Below are 23,322 nucleotides of genomic sequence, written 5' to 3'. Positions count from 1 at the left end.
TACTGCCTTGCTATGGTTACAAATGCCGGCAAGAAGACTAGTCGCAAATATGGTATTTGTATGACAGTTTCAGGAATTACGACATCAGATGAATAAACAGAGTAAAATTCTTTAAACCACCACGCACCTTCATCTCTCTCTCTCCCCCTCCTCGTGTTCTACACGAGTTCTTTTTTTGTTTGCTTGTTTTCTCTTGTCTGTTTTGCCTGTCTTTGGTCTTTTAACACCCAACTTTTTCATTCCTGACATGAAAAAGACCAAGTGAAATCAGAGCTGTGAGGTGAAAAAATAAGAAAGATTTTCCGAAGTGCGCAGAAAGACAAACATTATGCCGAGGTATATGGAAAATTGCAAGAGGTGAAACACAAAGGAAAGAGAAATGAGGATGAGGGCAACCAGGTAGAGAGGCAGAGGAAGAGAGGAGAAGACAGTGAGAAATTAGAAATATTTTAGAGGACATTTGGATCCTTGGTAGAGAGTCAGAAACAGATAGGAAAAGGTAAGAGAAGACATATTCATCAAAATAGTTTTTGAAAGTAGCTAACAAAGTACCACAGAGCGGGTTGTCCTCTGATCACAGGTTCGATCCCTGGCTCCTTCTCTCTGCGTGTAAATTGTCCTTGGGCAAAACACTGATACCTAAGTTGCCTCACTTGTAAGTCTCGTTGGATGAAAGCAACTGCCAAATGAGTAATTGTAAATGTAAGATACAGAAACACACCCTTTATAAGCGTGTGTATGTGGTCACTCATAAAGTATTGGTCTTCGAAACCCCCGTCTCCTGTGGTCTGTCTCAAGTCTTTGCCCAGAGTTTGGTGCTGAACAGATGCTTTGAGAGGAGAACAGGGTCCTTTGGGTTTTGCCGGTGCTGGGTCATGCAGAAGAGACAACTGAAAACTCTTGTGTTCTGTTTTGTGATACCATATCGATCCCTGAAGGAGAAACACAGCTCCCACCAACTGGGAGGTCAGGGTCAGCGCCAGAGCAGCAGCAGGCTGTTAAAGATTCACTGAGTTGCCCGAGGACCCTTCAGCGGGGTGGAAGCTTGCCTTAGCAAAGGGCTGAAACCTCACCCCGGTTAAAAGACTGGCTAAATGCTCTTCTTTTGCGGCAAAAGAACGAGGGGGAACAAGTTATTGGTGTGTCTGGTTAAGCCTATGTGCGTGAGTCTCAGAGCGAGGTAACACTTCTGCTCTTGTGGTCTACTAGAGAGAAGACACTGAAAATCAGACAGGGTAGTTCGTCTAACTGGCTGTCAGCTCATAATCATTAGTAGTGTGGAAATGTGTCTCTACATGTCTAAAACCAATTTTTGTCTAAAGGAAGATCAACTCACTGTTGTATTGTTTTATGTAATGTCCTGTCACCCCCTGTTGACACAATATGAAAAAAAAAACAATAGAAGAAGAAATGCATTTGAATGTCTTTCTGCTGTACACATCTAAGTTGTATGGAGCACAGTAGGCTTTTTTTTTATTCTGTTTGCTTATCTCACATATATTTTTGGGGTAGGGTTTTATAGTTGAACAGTGGTTCTCAGTGTTTTTTGTCTGATGTATATCCCCACAGCCCTATCGGATGAGCTCAAGCTCCCCTTCACTGATGACGCCCGTTATGTTCCAAATATGTCCATTTACATTTGTTTTAAACTGGATTTTATTTAGCAGTATTAGTTGCATAAAACTGGAAATTGTTCTTATGGAAATTGATTTCTCTGCTCGCTCACTTTCTAGCTTTTATGCCCTCTCAATCACAACACAACATGTTACGGTGGTACGACATAATTAGGCTTGTGGGAGGTGTGTCCTGTGCAGTTGGCTTATCATAGCTGGTACGATGTTGGTAATTGTGACGTTAAATATACTAAAGATTAGCCCCACACAGGTGTGTAATCCTGTGTGTTACTTCTAAGCCAAAATATGTGTATTTTTTAATCATATCATAAGTTCCACAATCTTTCCACATACCCCCAGGTAACTGCAGAATTGTCTCCTGGGGTGCAAGTAACCCTGGCTGGACAGTATCTATAGCAGCAATAGCAGCAGCAGCAGCAGCAGCAGTAGAAGTAGTAGAAATAAGTTATAACAATTGTAGCAGTAAAATTAGTAACAGTACTGTGGCAGTTTCTTGGCAGTAGCCTTAAAACATTTTATATATTGTTTTAATTTAAATTCAAAATTTGTGTGAGTCTAAAAAAATCCTCATTTGAGTTAAGGTAAATTTCCCCTTCATCCTGGTCATAGTATACACAGCGTAAACGAAACAACGCACTCCCACACACTGTCTCTGTTATTCTGTCTTTTTGTCCACAGTCCCTTTCCCAGGGTTAAAGACCTATGTAGACCCTGATACATACGAGGACCCTGCTCAGGCCGTCCACGAGTTCACCAAGGAGATCGACCCATCCAGGATCCGCATCGAGAGGGTGATCGGAGCCGGTATTCACACACTCAAGCCTGCACACACACAGTTACTTTCTGATCCACTTGTGTTTCACTGATTTGCAACATTCACCTGTGGGCGGAGGACGATCTTTTCATATTGGTTAGAATAACAATAGCTTTAAATGTGCCATATGAGATGATCTCTTTTCATTCCACACATATAATTGCTGTGAACGCCCTCTTCTCCATTGTACACACTAAAGAGGACTCCTTTTTCCATTTCCCATTGTCTTAATGTCATTTTTTGTGCACAGACTGCCGGGATATTAAAGCTTTAACAGCTTTAGAGAACAATAGAAAGTGTAAGAATAGATTCAAGGCTTTTTTTAGAAGGTGAAATGGAGAATTTTATTAAGTTGAACCAATCAGACAAGGTATTAATGCTGGACTTTAAATGAGAACTGCAACACTGCCCCCAGGTGGCATACTGTGGTGCCACATGGTGATGGTGTGGATTTTGGTGTGTGTGTGTGTGTGTGTGTGTGTGTGTGTGTGTGTGTGTGTGTGTGTGTGTGTGTGTGTGTGTGTGTGTGTGTGTGTGTGTGTGCGTGTGTGTGTGTTTGTACTCCAGGTGAGTTTGGCGAGGTGTGCAGTGGTCGCCTGAGAACACCGGGGAAGAAGGAGATCGCTGTGGCGATAAAGACACTGAAAGGAGGCTATGTGGAGCGTCAGAGGCGGGACTTCTTGCGTGAGGCATCGATCATGGGCCAGTTTGACCACCCCAACATCATCAGGTTGGAGGGTGTGGTCACCAAAAGTAAGAGGGACTATGGGAGATGTGGCTTAACTGAGATGATTTTGGAGATTTGTATCAAAGGTAATTTTTGCTGGATGCTGTGTGAACAACAGGTACAGTATTACCGGCCACTCAAAGCCAATCCACTGCTTTTTCTGTACATTCCTGTCCTCCATGTTTTGCATTTTCCCATACAGGACTCCAGACAAGGAAAAGAACTTTGTGCCATATAAACATTCTTAACTCAGTCACTGTCTTTCTATCAAAAATATTCCCAGCAGTTTTCTTGTCTGGTGACGACCTGAATGGCACCAAATGCTGCACTCACATTCAGTTTCGCTTAAAAACATGTAATTTGGTCATCGGAAGTTGCTATCTCTTTACAAGTCAGACTCTTTATCACAGTCTGATGGCTAAGTATATGCCTTTGGTTGTTTGAATGGTAAAATACAGAAAACACCTTTAAACATTATCCTCTACATAACCACAGTAAATGTAAATGTGTGTGTGCATGTGTATGTTTATGTTGTCTGTAAGCGGCCAGCATGCATGGTTGTGTAAGTTCAAATGCCCCATTTTTGTGTAGGAACATGCATTATGCACAATGTGTGTGTGTGTGTGTGTGTGTGTGTGTGTGTGTGTGTGTGTGTGTGTGTGTGTGTGTGTGTCTGTGTCTATATGTCTCTCTAGGGTGTGTCTGTGTCTATATGTCTCTCTAGGGTGTGTCTGTGTCTATATGCCTCTCTAGGGTTGTGTGGAGAAATTTTGGTTCTAAGATATCCTTGTGAGGACATTTTGGCTGCTCCTCACTGTTGTGGAGATTTTCCTGATTGTTGGTCGCTTCATCAGCGAGGGTGTTCAGGAGCCAGAGATGTCTCATGCTGAAAATATTTATTGAAGCTTGGCCAAGGATAAGGGAGAAATTATCAATACAAGTTTATGTGCATGATGCGTCTCCATTATGAAGCTCAGTCCCCTGTGCTCAGTTTTTTAACCCCTAAAGATTACGTCGCAAATACTTTCATCCAGAAATGGTCAAACTCAATGGCTCTACAGTATGTGGAGTTAGTCTATTGGCTGTAACCAGGGAAATGTTTTTACACGTGTTAGTTCAGATCACGTTGCATGTAGCCTTCAATATAACGTCAGCGTTATCTGGCTAGGCCCATGGGTTCTAGCAGACCCCAATCTATGGCATCCAGGCAGGCAAAAGCAGCCATCTCCTTTGACCTTGGCTACTACAGCAGTGCTGCTTCACTTTTATCAGAATGGCTCTGTTTTCCCCAAATAACCTCAGACAACTGCCCAGCGTCTCAAGGAGAGAAGACAGTGAGCCTTTCAGAAAGATTTACTGCTGTTTCGCCTGAGACCTCAAGTCCCATGCTTGACCTGCATAGCCCAATAGAAAATTTCACTCACAACTTCAAAGTGCTGTTTGAGGGTTGAGACTTGGTTTTAGGCTTGTGTGTTTATGTGTGTGTGTGTGTGTGTGTGTGTGTGTGTGTGTGTGTGTGTGTGTGTGTGTGTGTGTGTGTGTGTGTGTGTGTGTTTGGGCTTGCTTTACTTTATTCATGGGGTCTGAAAATCGGGAGGCCACTATACTTGTGAGGTCCTACAGGTTTGTGGGGACCAAAATGCTGGATCCCACAAGTTTAGATGGATGTTTGAGGGTTAGGACCTGGTTGTAGGGTTCAGGTTAGAATAAGATTTAGGTTAGGGTTAGTGTAATGGTTGCATTCAGTTGAGATGGTTAGGTTAAATATAGGTGTACAAGGATGTGTGTGCGTGTGTGTGTGTGTGTGTGTGTGTGTGTGTGTGTGTGTGTGTGTGTGTGTGTGTGTGTGTGTGTGTGTGAGTATGATCTTTTTAATGAGCTCTATTTTACGGGGCTCATCCAGCGCAGCATATGGTTGTTTTTAAGGGGACGTATAAACTGAGACATCGCAGTGAATATAAATATGTTCCCTGAGGACCTTCATCCCCTCCCCGAATGTAGCCAGAGGACACTCCTCGGCTCTGACCCCACTGACAAGGATTGACCTGATAAGGGTTTTTAAAGGCCGATGCTGCCATTATTATATCGTTAAATCTGCTAATTGCTGATATTTTCCACTGATAGGTTTAACTGCGGCTTTATTGTCTGCCATCTCTATAGCAATTGAGAAAAAAAAAGTCTTCTCACACAACACTGAGGTTTCTATGGAAAGACATCTGATGGTAAAAGGAAAAAACATTTTGAGCCAACTATGTGGCTGCACTGAATAGACATTCAAAGGTCCGTTATTTCTGAATAACAGCTCTTTCAAAGCTACTGACATCACAGTCAAAATGCTGTATCCGGGCCTTCTTCGTATGTTCTTTAACTTTTAAATCCATTTAACCTCATGAAAAAAATAACCTCATAAACCCGTGAACAAATTATTTTCGTCTTATTAATAGCAGAGTGTGAAATTAGTGTGTTTTTTTTTTAATTTTGGAAACAGTAGTTTGATCAAAACAGTTAACTGAAAGTCTGTTCACTAGCTCCCTTTTGTCATCGTTTTTGCTGAGATGTGGTTTAAATTCACAGAAAAGGATACTCAGAAAAAAGTGGACAGAGTCACAGTACCGTCTATTAGGAAGAATCATACTTATTATATATTTATTAATATTATAAGAATATTTGAATTTGGGAATTTGTTGTTTTCAATATTTTATATCACATGTAATATGAAAACATAAAAGCATGAAAAATATTCAGGATATTCAATATTCATTGAATTTCGCATAAGAAATACCCGGGATTGCCAGTTTTAAGCCATTTGCATTGATAAGAAAGTTAGAGCAAACCTTTTCCAACGGTTGCCTCTCCAATACTATGCACACACACATACACACACACACACACCAAATCACACAATCAGAAGCCATTTGTGCCTGGCAGTGGGGTATCCTATATAGGAAGACGTCAATTCCGAGCATCCTCTCTCTGTCCGCCCGCCTATCTGTTTGTCTTTCTCTCAGTCTCTCCATCCTCCTTCCCTTCCATCTGTTGTTGTTCTTCAGAGACTAATTATGGAGAGTATTGTGCTATGACTGACTACTATACCTGCACTGAAACAACAGGTGACACATTAGACTCTGGTGAACAGGTGCGTTTGTTTTTGTTCAGGCGCTGCACTGCATAACTATATATTGTTTCCAGACCTTGCTAATTAGCTCAGGAAAGCCAAGCTTGATCAAATAATTTCCTGTCTATCCCGGCTGGATTTGTCTACGGAGAGAGTATCTGCAAATGTAGGGATATGATGATATGATTTTGCTGATTTAAAAAAAAATCTATCCACATAGCCACTGTGTCTTCTTTTCTCTTGTGCCAGTCAATATTTTTGAGTTTTTCTGAAGGTGTTTTGATTTAAAACTAATATGAGTCCCCCAGTATACTTGCTCATCAGTTTTGTTCCTCAACATGTAAAAATGCCCATTTCCAACATTTAATAAGTCCCTTCACATAAAAATAAATTATGAAGGTAACATGTGCATAACACAAAGCAAGGTCATTTTTTTTGAGGAGTAGTGTTTCAACCTGTGCCTGTTTTGCATTTGTTTTGAGCCACACTGGAAGGTGCAGCATGGGATGTGTCATTGAAAAATCACTGGTGTCAAAGTGACCATGGTTCGCTCCGTCTGTTTTAGTTTTTTTTTTTATTTCATAATTATGTTGCATGTTTGACAGTTCCAGATGTTTCCCAATGAAAAGCTTGGAAAAGTAGCTTTGACCTGGTCTTTATCAAAGGTGGAGGGGAAGTTAACCCAACGTGCATTTGCCAAATCATCCACATAGTTCTCATCCTGACAGGCCCCCCCTTGTAGTGTAGAGCCTTGTAGTGATATAGAGCAAGTGCACGACTGTTGCAAAATCTATACTTTTATCTGCTTGTGGAATCCCAGGAAATTGGAATCCAATGCCTTAACTCTGTTAAGGGACACTGCTATCATGCCATGTGCTCTTGTATTATGAAACAGATAACACCCTGCATCCAGTCAGATGTATTAAATGACCCTTTTACAAATCTCTGTACTGACATTAAAATACTTCCCCTTTTATGATGTGATTTTTTTTCACATTCCAATTTTGAGTGACAAAAGGTGACTTGAACTGGAAGTGTGATACCAGGGTGTAACTTCACCATAGTAACACTTTTATTTCTCTTTCCAGCAGTTCCGAACGGTTTACAGCACACAGGCCTGAACAACTGCCCCCCAGCTGTATATCAGTCAATCTATGACACAATGGGGATCCTCCGTGGGGGAAAAAAATAACATTCTACATCTGTTTCTAATGAATATTTTATGTCATAGATGGATTAAGTGCAGAACAGGTCCCATTCTGCAGGTTGAACATTTTAAGATGGAAAAAAAAAAATGATGATTTCAGCATCTTCACTTGAAGCATCTGATTGTCTGTGTGTTTCCCCAGCTCTCTCTCTCTCTCTCTCTCTCTCTCTCTGCTTTTCTCAGTCTTACACTGGCAGTAGTGCTAAACACACACCCACACACACGCAAACACACTTTCCCCTTCTTTCTCCCTCTTGGAGTTTTTGAGCCCACACGGTTTTTACTGTCTGAATTTGCTAGCCAGTGTTTACCAGAGCCTAATGGGTCACCTACGTGACTCCAAACACTATCTTGTGGTCTGTCAGAGGATCATTTAGGATCTGTGACCTACATGCTATCATTTATCAAGCTTACCAGTCTTGGCTCGATGTTTTTGTATGATAGTGAGTCAGTCTGTGAAAGCAAATTTGGATGCTCACATAGGAAATGGTAATAGATGCAAAGGCATTAGAAATGTAGCAGGTCTAGAATGGTGGTTTTACACATTTTCTTAAACTGAGCTTGTTCTTAGGGACATTACTGGATTACATCACTTGTCATCATGAATTTATTACAATATCACCAGTTGTTTTAATGTTGCAATATTACACTACTAGGTATTATTAAGTGATGGTTTTACTTAGAGGTTTCATTAACAAGTAATCTTTGATATTTACTTTCAAAAACTTTATTAACCTAGGTACAATGATCCAGATACTGGCTCATGAGCTTTTAACTGTACCTCACAGACTGTATTTGAATGTGAATGTAGGTAGCTCATGTGTTGTCACATGACCTCAACGTGACCTGTGGATCACACGATGGCACTGGTAATGCATTGGTCTCTACACACACACACACACACACACACACACGCTAACCATTTGGTAGGTCTCTGTAAACAGAAAAGCAATGGATCCCTCTGAGAAGGAGACTGGCTGGGTTTTGTCTATTGTCTCTTTTCCTGCTTGGTCACAAATACTGAAATGATCTCACAGCTGATTTGACACTGGAAAAAATGCAAACTTACTTTACAAGCATTGGTTTGAGTATCCTGTTCCAGTTCTGTCAGGGTTCTTCTCTCTTGTCTTTCACCCTTCACTGTAGACTGTCCTTAACAGCAAAAAAAACAAAAAAAAAATAGATACAGTGCTTAGCAAGAAAATAATCTTTGGAGAAATAAGGAGTCTGTTTTGCTGTGCTTGTGTGCTTGCAGGCAGACCTGTGATGATTGTGGTGGAGTATGTGGAGAATGGATCGCTGGACTCATTTCTGAGGGTGAGTGTTGCAGTGATCAAAGAACTCAAGTAAGATTATGTTTGTTTATGGCCTCAGGGGGTATTTTGTGGGAAATAAACACAACAAAAGCGCTGATATAAAAAGACAAAAGCATTACACATCAATGCCTTTGCCTTGGTCTGTGGAAACAACACTACCCCTGCCTGTCGTTGTTAGTCAGGTCATTGTAAGGCCTTGCAGGCAGATAGCAAGATAGCACCCTCAGTCACTGGCCCAGCTTAAATGACATTGGGCTTAGCTGCAGGCCACAGATAACAAAGAGTTTTCTAAAATTGTAAGAAAAAAAAAAGAGTTTAACTTTGTCTTTGTTCTGGAAGTAGCTAGATTTTGGAGGCATATTTACCGCAGCACAATGTCCTGCTAGCGTAATTCTGAACTGTGATCAGTGTTATTCCGTTGTGTTATTCATGTTCTCCATCTTTACCCTCTTTTTCTCTCTGATTGTCTGTGCTGTCTCTGCTTTTCGCAATGGGTCCTTCTCTGTCAGTTCACTTTCCATTTTGTATCCTGCTCTCCCTGTCAGCAACATGATGGTCACTTCACTGTCATCCAGTTGGTCGGGATGCTGCGTGGCATCGCCTCGGGCATGAAGTACCTGTCAGACATGGGCTACGTTCACCGAGACCTGGCGGCTCGAAACATCCTGGTCAACAGCAACTTGGTGTGTAAAGTGTCTGACTTCGGCCTGTCCCGAGTGCTGGAGGACGACCCGGAGGCTGCTTACACCACAACGGTATGCCCAAATATTCAACCGTTCTAAACCTTCCTAATCTAAAATTGTTAAATACTTGATGTTCAGCGGTACATATACTTCAAATTTTTCTGCTGAGAACTCATCTAAAAACCTCCTGCTTGGGGGGATCAGAAGTACAATGTAGGGATGTTCCTGATCCTAAAATTGGGCAGTTTTTGTATTAATAAACCTATGATGAAAATATGGCTATAGTCCACTGAAAATCATTGTTGAGCTCCTTCATAAAAAACAGGTTTTGCATTTTTAGCTCTGCAAATATACAGATAGAGATACAAATAGTGAGAGCACTAACAGCTCTGAGAATGAACACTTATACCTCTTACTGTTGGAAACTGCTTCGAGATGTTCCTATGTTCCTAAATGTTATTTAATTCAGTCAACTAAAAAAGTCGTTGGAAAGGGTCCTCTGAAGGTAGAGAGGATTCCTTTACAGATGAAAACTGATTTCCTAAAGGTGACATATCTAGTGTCACACTTGCTGGTTTTGATGTTTGAGGGTTTAAAAAAAATCTAACAATGATTTGAACAGAAACACATAACATAAATAAAGATTTTTCATATGGATCGCTTACATTACGTTATTGAAAGGGATGCGAGGAGAGTCTGAATCAGCTTTCACTGTTATTTACTTGCCTCAGTGTTCACACATTTATGTTAAGGCAGCTGTTTTGAAATGTGATGGTCAGACTTTAGCTAAGTGGGTTAGCTTTCAGTTCTGAGAAGGCACTCTGTCTCAGCTATAAGCGCCTGAGACAAACTACTGGTATAATATCTTCCGTGTAATATTCTTCTGCAGCGGCTGCCAGCACTATAGTGACGAGGGAGAAAATTATGAGACTGTTGTTCATTGACTTGCTAGAACTGTCTTACTGACTGTTTCACAAATAAACGTAAAATCAACTTTTTCTCAGCCAAACACAGATTCCGTTCAGCTCTGCAGCAGTTAGCTGAGCTGTACTCTCTGGTGGACAAACTTTGCTGTAGCGACAGTGGTAATAAAATAGCTCTATCTTTGGTAGACCTATCTTTGGTTTTCCGTTACTTCAATGTCTAGAATGAAATGTTGTTGTTGACCAGTCAGGGAACCTGGATGCACATGTGTTATTTACTTCTTTGCAAAGATTTATATATTTTACCGTTATTCTATAGCACCACAGCAGTAATACCAAGGATAGAAGTTTTTCTTAGTTCAGTCACATTTGCTGCCAGTTGGCTGTCCTCTCCTGGTCCGTTCCGTTTTGAGAGAGAACCTCACTGGAAGTAAAGCTGGAAGTCTCAAACTATGAAACACAGGAGTATACACCCAGCAAAGAACAATTTGATTTCAACTCTCTCTCTGTATCATCGTATCATTAAAAAAAAGGTCACATCTGATGCATTAACTACCATCCACAGTACGCCACACAAGCTGGACATGGGGCTCGAATGGACTTGACTTTTTGTTCTGCCAGAACCTGCTGCTGTTCTATCATATCATTTTTATTCTCAAAATCAATGAATGTTAGTCTTGGAAAGGCATTTGGAATATTGGACACCAACATTTTCCATTGAAGGATACACATCAAAGATTGTGTGTACAGACTGATGCTATATACTGTATTTGAGCTTGAACACTTTAACACTTTGACACTTTACTCCTATTTGATTAGACTAATGAAAGTTTGACTTTTCTGCCTCCTTTCCTGAGGCCAGTGAAAGTGAAAGATTTGCCATATGTAGCAGAAGTTCAACTTCAAAATCTTTTGCGCTGAAAGGGCACTGTTCTGTAAATCTGTCTGAGCCCACAGTGACCTCCATTTCCCGGTTTGTGTCGAGGTTCTTGTGTGAAGGAAATGCTGTGTTTACGGTTCCAGGTTTAACTTTCTGCTCCGCAAGACTGTGGTTGAAATCCACAGAAGCGGAGTGAAAGGTGAGGTGAGTTCAGGTGACGTGGCTTGAGGTGAGGGGAGTTGAAGACTGCAGGCGATAAACAGAAATGGTGATGAAGTCTGATTTAAGGATTCAGAATAGGAGCCCACTTGTGGCCGCAGTATTTATGAAATATTAGAAGTGTTGTGTGTTTAAAATGGCTCAGCATGCACTTGAGCGCACTTTCACAACAACTTTCTTCAGTTGTAACTCTGGTGGAAAGGAATATTTGCCCTGAGGGCCACTAATTTTTTGAATGATTTTTTTCTGATGCTGTACCTAATACGCATTTTTAACAGTGGATGTCTCTAAGGGGGGTTTATTTCCAGGCTGTAGGATGTGTGTGTGAGTCCTTTCACAAGTGCATACAGTGTTTGTGTGCGTATTTATTTTATATTGTATGTGTGTGGACAGGGTGGTAAGATCCCAATCCGATGGACGGCACCTGAGGCCATCTCATACAGGAAATTCTCCTCGGCCAGTGATGCGTGGAGTTATGGCATCGTCATGTGGGAAGTGATGTCATATGGGGAACGGCCATATTGGGAGATGTCCAATCAGGATGTGAGTATTGTGGTCACCCTGAGGATGGTCTATGCTGCAGTCATGCCATCTAAGAGAGAGCCACATCACCCTGCTACAAAAGAGCTGACAGAACATGAAAATGTTCTTTAGAATTACAACAACAACAACAAAATTACAAACTCTTTCGACAGCTTCATGATTACCCCACAGTTTTACACCAATCATGGTTTGTCCTTTTGATAAGAGGATGTTACAGTAAGGACTGTAACAAGGATTTTAGGAATGCTGAAGTCATCATGACCCATGTTTACCTGAATAGATGGAAACATTTCCAACTTACGTTAAGCATTACCTCAGCGAACATGCATTTTTTAGACATTTTTAACGACCCACTCGCAAACTCAGTTAAATTTTCTGAGTATTTAAAAAGTCACTGAATTCACCATTTTATTGATAAGTTTAACTATTTTCTGTTTTTGTATTTTATCTTACTATTTTTTCGGTCCTTCTCTAAACTCTCAGGTATGCAATTCTGGTGGAGAATATTACATTTTGTTTTTTATCTATGAACAGTCATTTTTTATTTGGTCCAAAAAAAAAACAGCCTTAAAGAAAAAAACTCCAAACTGCATATTAAATTATGTGTGTAATTGTATAATGTAAACACCCATTATTCTTACTGTCCTCAGTGGTAGCTACCGTCTTGTCTACAATACATTTAGTTCAGTTCTTTTTGCACATGTAGTGAAACTGTTCCTGACTAAGTTGTTTGACAAAGCTGCATTAGCTCGGCCACCGAGTGTACTGTGAACATGGTTGCACGGGTGTTTTGACTAGGCATCTTAGTGATTGTTCTTGGAGGACCGAAGGGACTTGTTCATATTGTTTCCACAAATATTCCCCCAGCAAGCCTTCTCTAACCTAAACACTACAACACGCTTCAGGATTGACTTCTCATTTCAAGTTCCACTCCACTCAGTAAATTCTTTATTATTTTATTATTTTCGGCTATAGCTGTTAAAACTGTTCCCATTTAACCTGCTCCCTGACTGTTTTCTCACATCAAAAACCTGCCTCTGAGACAGGGGACATTTGGAACAGAAACACTGGTGAGATTCACCAAGAGGATGAAAAAGATAAAGCAGTAAAGGTCAGAGGTTCAGAGGACTTTAGTCCAGTAGAGGGGGAGTTTAAAGCTGTGGATTCAGTGTGGCTGAGCAACCCCTGCTGATCCCTGGACTGTGGTCAGGGATTGGAGGGGCCATGGAGGAAGTAGATCCATCCCTCTCTCCGCTGAGTGTGAAAGCTCCACCGTAATCCCTTCAACCCCTTACACACAGACTCATACACATCTATACACAGACACCAAAACGTACACATTCACTAAGGCCTCGGGGTTTGGGGAGGATTTGGGAATTGCTTAGAAGTTCTTTCCAAGGCAAAAGGCCGGCCAAGCTGCAAAAGCAGCCTAACACTATCTCATCCGGGTCAGCCACTTACCACTGCTTCCTACAAAGTTACATGGATCTCTGCCTTCCCATAGAACCACAGGTACAGCTGGAGATGTACTGTATAGAGGCTAATATATACTATCAGCTCAGATGAAAAAGGAATTCATGCTTGCATACTGTATTTCTCAGTGTCTCACAGAGACACTGAGAAAGGAGACGAAATGGGATCACCTCAGCAGATATATGTGAAATACAGATACACATTATACATTTAAATTCTTTAAACCTCTATGTTTAATTTCACCAATTGGAATATTTTGACACTATGTGAAGACGTTTTATTTACTAGATTTTGACCTTGATTTAATGTTTAACAAAGTGTCATAACTGACGTGTCACTTTTTTTCATAAATGTTGCAAAAAAGAAGAATAAGAATACAAAAAGAAGAATATGAAAAGTAGGCCAGACTCAAAGCACCGTAAAGCTTTGTAAATCCAACCCTGTGATCCTCAGACCTTACAAGCAAATCTGTATAATGCCAAACAATCATATGTTATTCAGTGGGTTTATTGTGCTTGTCTGGTTTGCCGCAGCCTGTTTCATAAGGAAACAGCTTTGTAAATTGGCCATGAGCAAACTGGTTATGACACTCGATAGAGGTCCCTAACTTTTCAACCAAATAGATCAATTTCTAAGCTGAATAAATTCTTACACAGCGGCCGTCTTCCAAATTCGGACTTCATCCTTCATCACATCCATTCCTCTAGGTGATTCTGTCAATTGAAGAGGGCTACCGGCTGCCTGCACCGATGGGCTGCCCCGTGGCCCTGCACCAACTGATGCTGCACTGCTGGCAGAAGGAGAGGAGTCATCGGCCCAAATTCACTGATGTTGTCACCTTCTTGGATAAACTGATCCGCAACCCCAGCAGCCTGCTGCCACTGGTAGAGGACATTCAGAGGTAGAGTACTGAGGATTTTAAAGTATCTCTAAATCTATTCAATTGTAAATGCACTGTAGGATAATTTGAGTGGAAGCGACCAGGGACCATATTTGCCAAGAATCTCTGGAAGTACTTTTACCTCAGAACAGAACTTGAAAGTTATTACAGTTACAATAAACACTGAGATATAACAGGGCATCTCTCCTAAGTCCAGGCAAAGATGGGATGACTTTCCTTGGTTAAGAAAGTGGATAAATGCTTCTACTTTTACACCTAAAAGTAGCACAAAATATGTGTCACTCTAAGAACTTTGGGCCACTTCTGCCAGTTTTCTAACTCTGAGAAGCTTTAAAAAAAAATACCGGCGGGATCTGATATTAGCTGGGGGTTTTGTTTTTTGTTTTTTTGCATTAGTCTACCAGAGTCTCCAGGGGAAGAAATTGACTACCCAATGTTCATCTCCGTCGGCGACTGGCTGGACTCCATCAAGATGAGTCAGTACAAGAGCAATTTCATGGCAGCGGGCTACAGCACATTGGATTCTGTGGCCAGGATGAGTATTGAGTGAGTAGAGGAGCCTAGACAGAACCATTATGAAAAGGCAGGAAACGAAATAGGAGCTGTCTTTTTTAGCAGCAACAGCAGCAGCAGCAGCAGCAGCAGTAGCAGTAGCAGTAGCAGTAGTAGTAGTAGTAGTAGTAGTAGTAGTAGTAGTAGTAGTAGTAGTAGTAGTAGTAGTGTTGTTTTAAAGGGGCACTCCACCAATTTTACTCATGAAGTTCAGATTTCTCATTATGAGGACCACTGTTCAGCCCGGGTTGTCTGGGGCTCTGGAAGGGAGCAAAAGTCTGAGAAAATAAACCTGACAATGTCATCCTGATGTCATCAGTTTCACTGTTCATATATTTAACAGAACGTTTGTGTCTCAAACTGAGGGTGTGGAGTTTGAAGGATTAAGGCATTTATTAGTTTGAGAGGGTCTAATGAAATGCGCTATGAAGTTACATTATGGGTTTTTGGAGCTTGACCAATACTAGAGGTTAAAAGTCAGGATATCTCTGCCTCTGCTGCTTTGATTTTAATCATTCTTAATCTGAAGTGTATTATTAAATGGCTGAAGTACCCCTTTAATTATTGAAAATGATTCAGTTGTATTCCATTAAGTATTTAATTCACTTGGTCAGCTCTGTGTGGGGGCTTACCTACAAACTAGATGTTTTTCTAATGCACACCTGGTAGACAGGTGCCTATGAAATTGAAATCTTTTGAAAGGAGAAGTTAAATTCCAGCAAAATGTCAGCACTGAGTTTATCAAAGAGACAAAGTTTCGGTCACAGACCTCGGTACAGCAAGAAATTCATAATGTGAAACAATACAGCTTTATACTAAGCCCTGGTTTGTAACAACCAATCAAAAAAGGGAAGCCAAATCTCAACACTTGAAGAGATAGCTACCTTATCAATGACGTAGGCAAACAATATACTTCAAAATCTGTAGAATATTCAAAAAATAAAGAAAAACCGTCTAAAAGATTAGATTGATGATGCAGAATAAGCTTTTTTTTTTTTTTTAAATCAGATGATTGTCTTCAAGAAACACATGCACATGTTCTTACATGCATAAAATGTTTTCACGAGGATAGAAAAATGAGGGCGTACTAGAAAAGAGATAATTTTGTTCATCCTTGTAATAGTGAGGATGATGAATCAGGGTCGGAGCATATCTGATCTGTCCCTCATGAACAAAACGCTAGGCAGTGTAAACATGCCATAGCCTAAGTGACTCAGAAGGTCTCCAAAAAGTATCATTGGATGAATGTGTATATAGAGAAGTCCTCACAGAGAAGTAAAGTTAAAGTGTTGTGTGTGTGTGTGTGTGTGTGTGTATGTTTCCCCTCTCGACCTAGAGATGTGAGGCGTGTTGGGGTGGAGCTGATCGGCCACCAGAGGCGGATCATCAGCAGCATACAGACCCTTCGCCTTCAGCTACTGCACGAACAGGAGAAGGGTTTCCACGTATGAGGACACCCATTAACACAAGCTGGGATGGACAGATAGATGGACCGGACGGAAGTGAAGTCTAGACCCTAGGACAGACAGTCTACAGCCTGTGCCTGAGTCTTAACCCCTCGTACAGGAGGTCGTTGGAAAGACTACCACAGGAGACTGCCCCTTGGTCTCCCTCACATCCAGTAGTAAAAGACTTTTTTCTACTATACACCCCTTACCCAGTATACCTGGCTCTGCCAGACTATTACAGCCTGATAGACTTTGCAGACTGGCCCAGGCCCTCATTTAGGGGAATGTAATGCCTTGTTGCAGCAGCAGTACTTTGTGTTTGGAGCAACAATATCTAGAGATGTAGATTTGCAAACATAATCTACTGAATCTTTTGACTCTTTTTTGTTTGTTCTTTTCTCGCTCCGAGTTATGTGCTCATGTAGCTGCTATCGGGTGTGCAATCGAAACGTTTTGTCTTTTGAAAAATATATCTTCAATAATTTTTTTTTATTATTATGGGGTTCAATAATTTATCATGAAGGTATTATTTGCATTGCTTTAGTTTACCCTCTCTCCAGAGAATCTCGTACGCTAATACTTGAAGAAAGAAGCAAGAAGCAAGTTATGGAGATTTCGTGAATGTTTAAAAGTGTATAGACAATTAATCGATAATTATTATCATAACCTAATATCTATATATGTGCAGTCCTGTATGTGAAAGCCCTAGTAAATCTGGATCTTATTTCAAATATTTTATTTATTTAAGATTTTTATTCAAGTCAGCAATACAGTATTATGCAGTCACCTCAGTATCTCAGAGAGAGAGGAAGAATTGTGCAATGAGAGAACCCTTGCTGACATGTAACCATGAGGCTCACACAGCACCGTCCACTTGTGTTTTTTGTCACTAAGCTAAGCGCGCAGAACCGGATCAGTTGCCTTCAGATGAATAACCATACAAGTTTATTCTGACAGTTTTTAGCAACCAGTGAACTCACAGTTGTGTGATCGGCCTGATTTTTTTGGACTGTGAATGTTATACATTGCCTGAAAGTACACACAATCTCCACTGTCTTAACAAATGAATGTTCACAGATCTTAGATACTGTATAGATAGGAGGTGTGTGAAATTGTATGGAAACTTAACATGGACTTATATGGTTTTTCAGAATTTGCTGAAATCTTTTCATACACATTCATTGTTTCTTTTTGCCTGCACACACTAATACAGGCAGTGATTTGCACTTGTGGGACAAAGTTGATCTAAGATGTCAGATCAGAATCATCCAGCTCAGGTGTAAAGGTACCAGATGGTTTTCATAGAGCTCTGCTTCTACTCCAGTCTGTGCTTACGTTGTGGTCATGTGAAGGTTGTGGCATTAGTGGCAGTTTTGGAAATCAGTGAACATAAGCATAGTCTGAAATGAAAACTGTGGGATCTGCAGTAGATGATGTCACGTATTCAGACATCTGCCTTTTTTTTCTTCATTCTCTAAATCAGTGCTGAATAAGAATTTCTGCAGAATATAACTAGTAGCTGAGTCTGAGGCAACGGAAGTAGCTAAAACCTGATGGATTAAAACTGGCGAGAAAAGACAGCAGTCTTAGTTTTGTGTGATCATGACGGAGGTGTCAGGCAGAGAGATGAAAGGACTTTAAGGAAGGAAGAGAAAGAAAGAGCATTAACAGCAGCATCATAACTCAGCATGTTTCGTTCTAACATCAACAGCAACAAACACACACACACACACACACACACACACAAGACATACACACACTGAATGCCTTACATTTCGTTAACCATGCAAGACAGAAACACTTTAGACTAGTTCAAAAGTTTCAGTGCAGTCACAGGACCTAGCCATTAGTTAGAGCTGTATTCCATAAGGAAGAGAACAGACACCCCTCTCCAGCTGTGGTGTTTATTACAAACTTGGGCACAATGATTAATGTCAAAGGCAAACTGGATCTAGAGATCCGTGCCTTTCGGTCACAGCATAGTTATGCATCCAGGCCTTCAGGAGTAGGAAAGGTGCTCGCACACATCCAAACACGCACACGTCTGCCCACACACGCTCACAGTCACCACCCCTCTACAGAATATGGAGAATATCAGATGCTGTTTGTTTAGCATGTTCTACTGCTGAGCAATGTTAGAACGTTCTTTTGTACAAAGTACAAGTATACTTATAATTCTTGTATAATTGTTTTATTTTTCTATGATTTCCAAAGAGATGTTGTAGATCTTGCACACTGTAAGAGGCAGTTACAGCGAATATTTATTTGCAAATAAAGATGAACAGTTGTGGTGGTTGACTGCTCATTTAATTTTGTTCTGATTTTTATCTTTGGCAAGAAAAAGAGAATCTAAACAGAACTGATTCAATGGAAGAAATACAATCTTCTATTTTTCTGGTTGTGAATTTGCTGTGTGTTTTTAGTGCTAAAATTAAAGAGAAACCTCACCAGCATTGCAGTCAACATTTCATTTACAACTACATCACTGGATCAGAGGGTTCCCTCCTTGTAGACAGAGTCAATGCTGCAACCAGGGCCCCATCTCACCTCACCTCACTGAAGACTGAAACCTGCCGCAGATGTCAGCTCAATAGCTATACCTTCATTTAAAAAGCTGGCCTGAAATAATATATCCATGATTTAATAAACTGTATACATATAGCACTTTTCAGAAAATGTTTATAAGTGATTCACCAAGATATAAAAACTACATGTAACTTTATTATTGTCAAGTTTATTTAACCTACCACCTTTTTCACCTTGGCAACTTACATAAAATTGTACACATAACTAATAACCAAAAGATGGAGCTGTTGGACCACTGACCACCTTCAGATCCGCCACGTGAAGTCCACATTGAATTTACAGTTATTAAGCCAATTTAACCTTAGATATATAATTCAAAGAAAGCTGCCTAAACCCCATTGTGAAAACACATATGTTCCATTCAAGTTAGATTTCCAGGGCTTATAATATGTAGGTATGAGTTTATTGTGATCATGATCTCTTTCTTATTTTGCCAAGACATTTGTGTGTGGATTTATGCATGTTATTTAGATTTACTACAATACTCGTGTAACAGACGGACTGAATTAGATCGTAAAGCACACAGATTGACACAACAGATTGACGCAGAGTCACTGCAATTATTTTAGAAGCAGAGGATGCTGGAGCTGCCGCTGCTGTTGTATATTCATGTGTCTTCAAGGGGCCCATAGTAAGAGGGCTCCCCATTCCCCCCAGAGAGATAAGGTGCTTCAGAGTAATAAATCAAATGTATGAGGCAGGGGGGGCCTGGGAAGGTCAATGCTCCATGATCGGGTCAGCGGGTGGGTCACAAAGCTTAATTCGCACTAATAGGATTACCTGTCACAAGCTGGGATGCCCAGGAGGCATCTCATCTCGTGGCACTATTCTCGGCAAGCGGAGACACGCTATTCACGGCTATGTTTGTCGTCAGCATTTGCTTTTATACGATTTTTCAAATCTAGTACATTTAATTACCAGTTATCAGACCATCTATGGGGTGATGTGTTAAAAAGTTAAATGGTGTAGAGGTGATCGAGTGTAATGGGACTGCTGGATAAGCTGTCGGGCTGGCTCGGCCTGAGGAAGAAAGAGGTCAACGTACTGTGTTTGGGACTGGACAACAGTGGCAAAACCACCATCATCAACCAACTGAAACCAGCTAACGTAAGTACATGACACTGGGCTTCATTGTGAGTGCATTTTTAATGTTTTGTTAAAAAGATTATTGTGGTACTGAGAGGCCTTTGCATATGTAGTCCTGCCATGTGGGTACACAGATTTGTTATGCACATAAATCTTTTCTAATCGCATGATAATTTGGGATAAATATTGTGAGAAGGCCTATCAAAACCTCTTTTATTTCCCTGCAATCATTCACTGATTGCTTGTTTTCAGCATTCGAATCATTTAGGCCCACTGTCAGAAGAGTGGAAACATGTTAGTCAGGTAAAGCCCATATCATACTTCCCTTATACTATTTCCTTGTTGACATACTTTTGCCATTACTTGTCTGTTTTTGTGTGTCTGTGTTTGTGTGTGCGTGTTTGTGTGGACGCATGCAGACCCAGGCACAAGAAATAGTCCCAACAATTGGCTTCAACATTGAAAAGTTCAAGAGTTCAAGGTAGAATTCTATAGACATTCATAATGTGTTTTTCTTAGTTTTTGACTAGTTTACAGAAATGAAAGTAAAAATGGCTAATGCAGAAGTAACTACCAGTCTGAGCTGATCTCCTTCTTTCTCCCCCTCGCCCTGCAGCATGTCTTTCACAGTGTTTGATATGTCCGGGCAGAGCAGATACAGAAACCTGTGGGAGCATTACTACAAGTATGAAATACACAATATGCCCATCACTCATCAAATATTTGAACATATTTGCGTGACTGTGTCACTCATAACGTCTTCTCTTGCCCTCCTCAGAGAAAGCCATGCCATCATATTTGTCATTGACAGCGGGGACAAACTGAGAATGGTTGTTGCCAAAGAGGAGCTAGATACTTTCCTCAACCATGAAGGTACAAAACAACTGCATTATGTCTCACTCACTATCCAGCCTGGTATGTTTACATTATCTGCAGGATACAGTTTACCAAGCTATATGGCATCAAAGTTGGACTATTATAAAACCTCTGGCATGCTTCAGGGTTCATATTGTCCATCTGTGAAATAATGGAGAAAAAAATGAATTGTATCTAATATTCTCTCTGTATATTTGGTCTCTGACACTTAAGTAACATTTGTAATAGATTTAACATATGAATTCAACATGCCAGTCTGTTCAACTATCATGGAGGGCTTAGAGCTTGGATGTTTTCAGTCCAGTGGAAGACTACTTCAGTTTATTTCACTGATCACCATACGGTACCTTCAAGCAAAGACAATGAACTAATCACTGAAGTAGTTTTACTCCTCCATTGTGACACATTATTCAACACAGAAATTACGAGTATAAATTTTAATGTATTATAATACAGAAATTACCATTAACCTTTTAAAGATTTGAAATATTCACACAAACTATCTTGATAGTCCAAAACTGCCAATATCAGTCTACATGTCTGTCTTAATATCCAGATATCTGCAGCAAAAAGATTCCAGTATTGTTCTTCGCTAACAAGATGGACCTGCGGGATGCCATGTCGTCTGTCAAGGTCTCGCAGATGTTGTGTTTGGAGAACATCAAAGACAAACCCTGGCACATCTGGTAATATACGTACATAGTCCTACAAATCCTGCACTGACATTCATGTGACCACGTGATTGTACAATATTCACCCTGATCAGGTTTCTCTAAGCAAAGGCAGATAAAGTCTACAACCTTCAGAGGCATTGATAAGTAATTTGCTAAAGGAATCATACAAGTATTAGACAGCGTTGAAGGAAGTGGACTGGGATTTGACTGACTGAACTCAGCCAAGCCCTGTAACTTCCCCATTCGCATCATTTTGTGCTTCCAGATTTACAGCTTAAAGTCTTAAACAGAGACAATAAAGTGACCAGGTATGTTTACTCTCTCGTTACTTCCTGGGTTTGTTTCCAAAGTCTGTTTACTGTATTTGTCCTTTTCCATTGCTAAAAGGTTAAATGTTATTCCGGGCAACATGCAGTTATTCAAAAGCTCTCCCCTTTTATATAGATGTGTTTTCCAGCCTGTTTACTCATTAGACAGATGGAAGGATGAGGGATTAGGATCTACACAGCTTTAAACATCTAGGATCCAAGAAAAGTCAAGGAGAAAGTGAATGTTTGCCACAAGGAGATTAAGTCCTCGACATCTTGTTTTTTCAGTGCCAGCAATGCTATCAAGGGAGAGGGCCTACAGGAAGGATTGGACTGGCTACAAGGTAACTTGTCAATTTAGTACATTCAATAAAACTTTCATACTTCGGCCAAAAGAGAAGAGGGCTTAGAATTTCAATATCAATGTTGAAATGCTGTCAGCATCCTGTCTACCACCCATATTAAGACGTCTTTTTTTCCCATACTCATAGAACAAATCGCACAGTAAGTATCATCATGCTTTATCGTGTCAGAATGTGAACTAATTGTGGTGGTAGATTGTATCTCAGCAGCTCTCTGGATGGGATTTAACTCATGGGAGGCCAAATGATCTTTCCCAAAAACACCAGTTATTTTGGACTGTATTTAACACTAAAGAGAAAATAGATCATGTAATGTTAAAATCACGTAACCTCCCCTTCAAAAATTAATCCCATCCAAATGGGGCTTTTGTGTGGTACATACCGTAGATCTTTCAGTTTTTTTTTTACCCTCGCTTGTCCAATGTTCATGTAAAGCTTATGTGTTGTATACATGTCCTGATGTTACTACCCATGGAACCCATTCAAACACCTATATTTTTGCAAAAATGCTTTAGCGACCACTAAGATCACATATGTTTCACAATTCATGAAAAGTTCCTGTTTTGTGTTAGTTATTTTTTTTCTGTTTGAACCTGTATCCACACACTTAACCAGTCATGCAAAGAAAGCACACCCAGGGTCCATAGAAAAAACTATTCTATTAAATTCTTCTGTTTTTTTCTCCTGCCAGATCATATCAAAACAATGAACACATGAATGACTGAAATGCTTGTGACCATGGACATGTGGTGGATGTGGTAACTGGATCTCATTCACCTAATGGAGTGCTCATCACACTTGATGTTGTAGGCCTTAAACTTCAATGTCAAATAGCACTTCCTGTGCATGCTACACATTTGACACCATGTTTCTTTAAAAAAAAAAAAAAAAAATCTGCTAGTATAATTTGTATATGACTACTCTGTTTAAGTAAGTTTAAGTTTAAAGTTCCTAGTAATACTTACCTGTTTAATACATCGCTAAACAAATGTGAA

At 40.3% G+C, this 23,322-nt stretch overlaps 2 protein-coding genes across 2 annotated transcripts in view; both read left to right on the top strand.

Moving 5' to 3' along the window:
• Positions 1-16,438, top strand: part of LOC120801269 (ephrin type-A receptor 6-like) — a 156,034-nt gene extending 139,596 nt beyond the window's left edge. Inside the window, exons 10-17 of the mRNA XM_040148036.1 lie at positions 2,313-2,438; positions 3,016-3,201; positions 8,753-8,814; positions 9,359-9,568; positions 11,912-12,061; positions 14,242-14,435; positions 14,832-14,981; positions 16,324-16,438. Of these exons, the coding sequence (XP_040003970.1) occupies positions 2,313-2,438; positions 3,016-3,201; positions 8,753-8,814; positions 9,359-9,568; positions 11,912-12,061; positions 14,242-14,435; positions 14,832-14,981; positions 16,324-16,438 (1,193 nt within the window). The remainder of the gene's footprint in view (positions 1-2,312; positions 2,439-3,015; positions 3,202-8,752; positions 8,815-9,358; positions 9,569-11,911; positions 12,062-14,241; positions 14,436-14,831; positions 14,982-16,323) is intronic.
• A 3,567-nt stretch (positions 16,439-20,005) lies between these two features.
• Positions 20,006-23,044, top strand: LOC120801841 (ADP-ribosylation factor-like protein 6). Its single transcript, XM_040149119.1, has 7 exons — positions 20,006-20,128; positions 20,527-20,588; positions 20,724-20,792; positions 20,886-20,980; positions 21,540-21,669; positions 22,254-22,309; positions 23,019-23,044. The coding sequence occupies exons 1-7, from the start codon at positions 20,006-20,008 to the stop codon at positions 23,042-23,044; spliced, it is 561 nt and encodes a 186-aa protein (XP_040005053.1).
• Positions 23,045-23,322: the final 278 nt, after the last annotated feature.

Source organism: Xiphias gladius, chromosome 16 (genome assembly GCF_016859285.1).
Source record: "Xiphias gladius isolate SHS-SW01 ecotype Sanya breed wild chromosome 16, ASM1685928v1, whole genome shotgun sequence".
Classification (NCBI taxonomy): Eukaryota; Metazoa; Chordata; class Actinopteri; order Istiophoriformes; family Xiphiidae; genus Xiphias; species Xiphias gladius.
Note: the sequence above shows the minus strand (reverse complement) of the source record. Positions and strands in the feature narration are given on the sequence as shown.

Excerpts from the sequence above, each read along its gene's own strand:
- LOC120801841 (XM_040149119.1), top strand. The coding sequence starts at position 20,006 with ATGGGACTGCTGGATAAGCTGTCGGGCTGGCTCGGCCTGAGGAAGAAA. Across the intron at positions 20,129-20,526 it reads ACCAACTGAAACCAGCTAAC|ACCCAGGCACAAGAAATAGT; the intron begins GTAAGTACATGA and ends GGACGCATGCAG. Across the intron at positions 20,981-21,539 it reads TACTTTCCTCAACCATGAAG|ATATCTGCAGCAAAAAGATT; the intron begins GTACAAAACAAC and ends CTTAATATCCAG.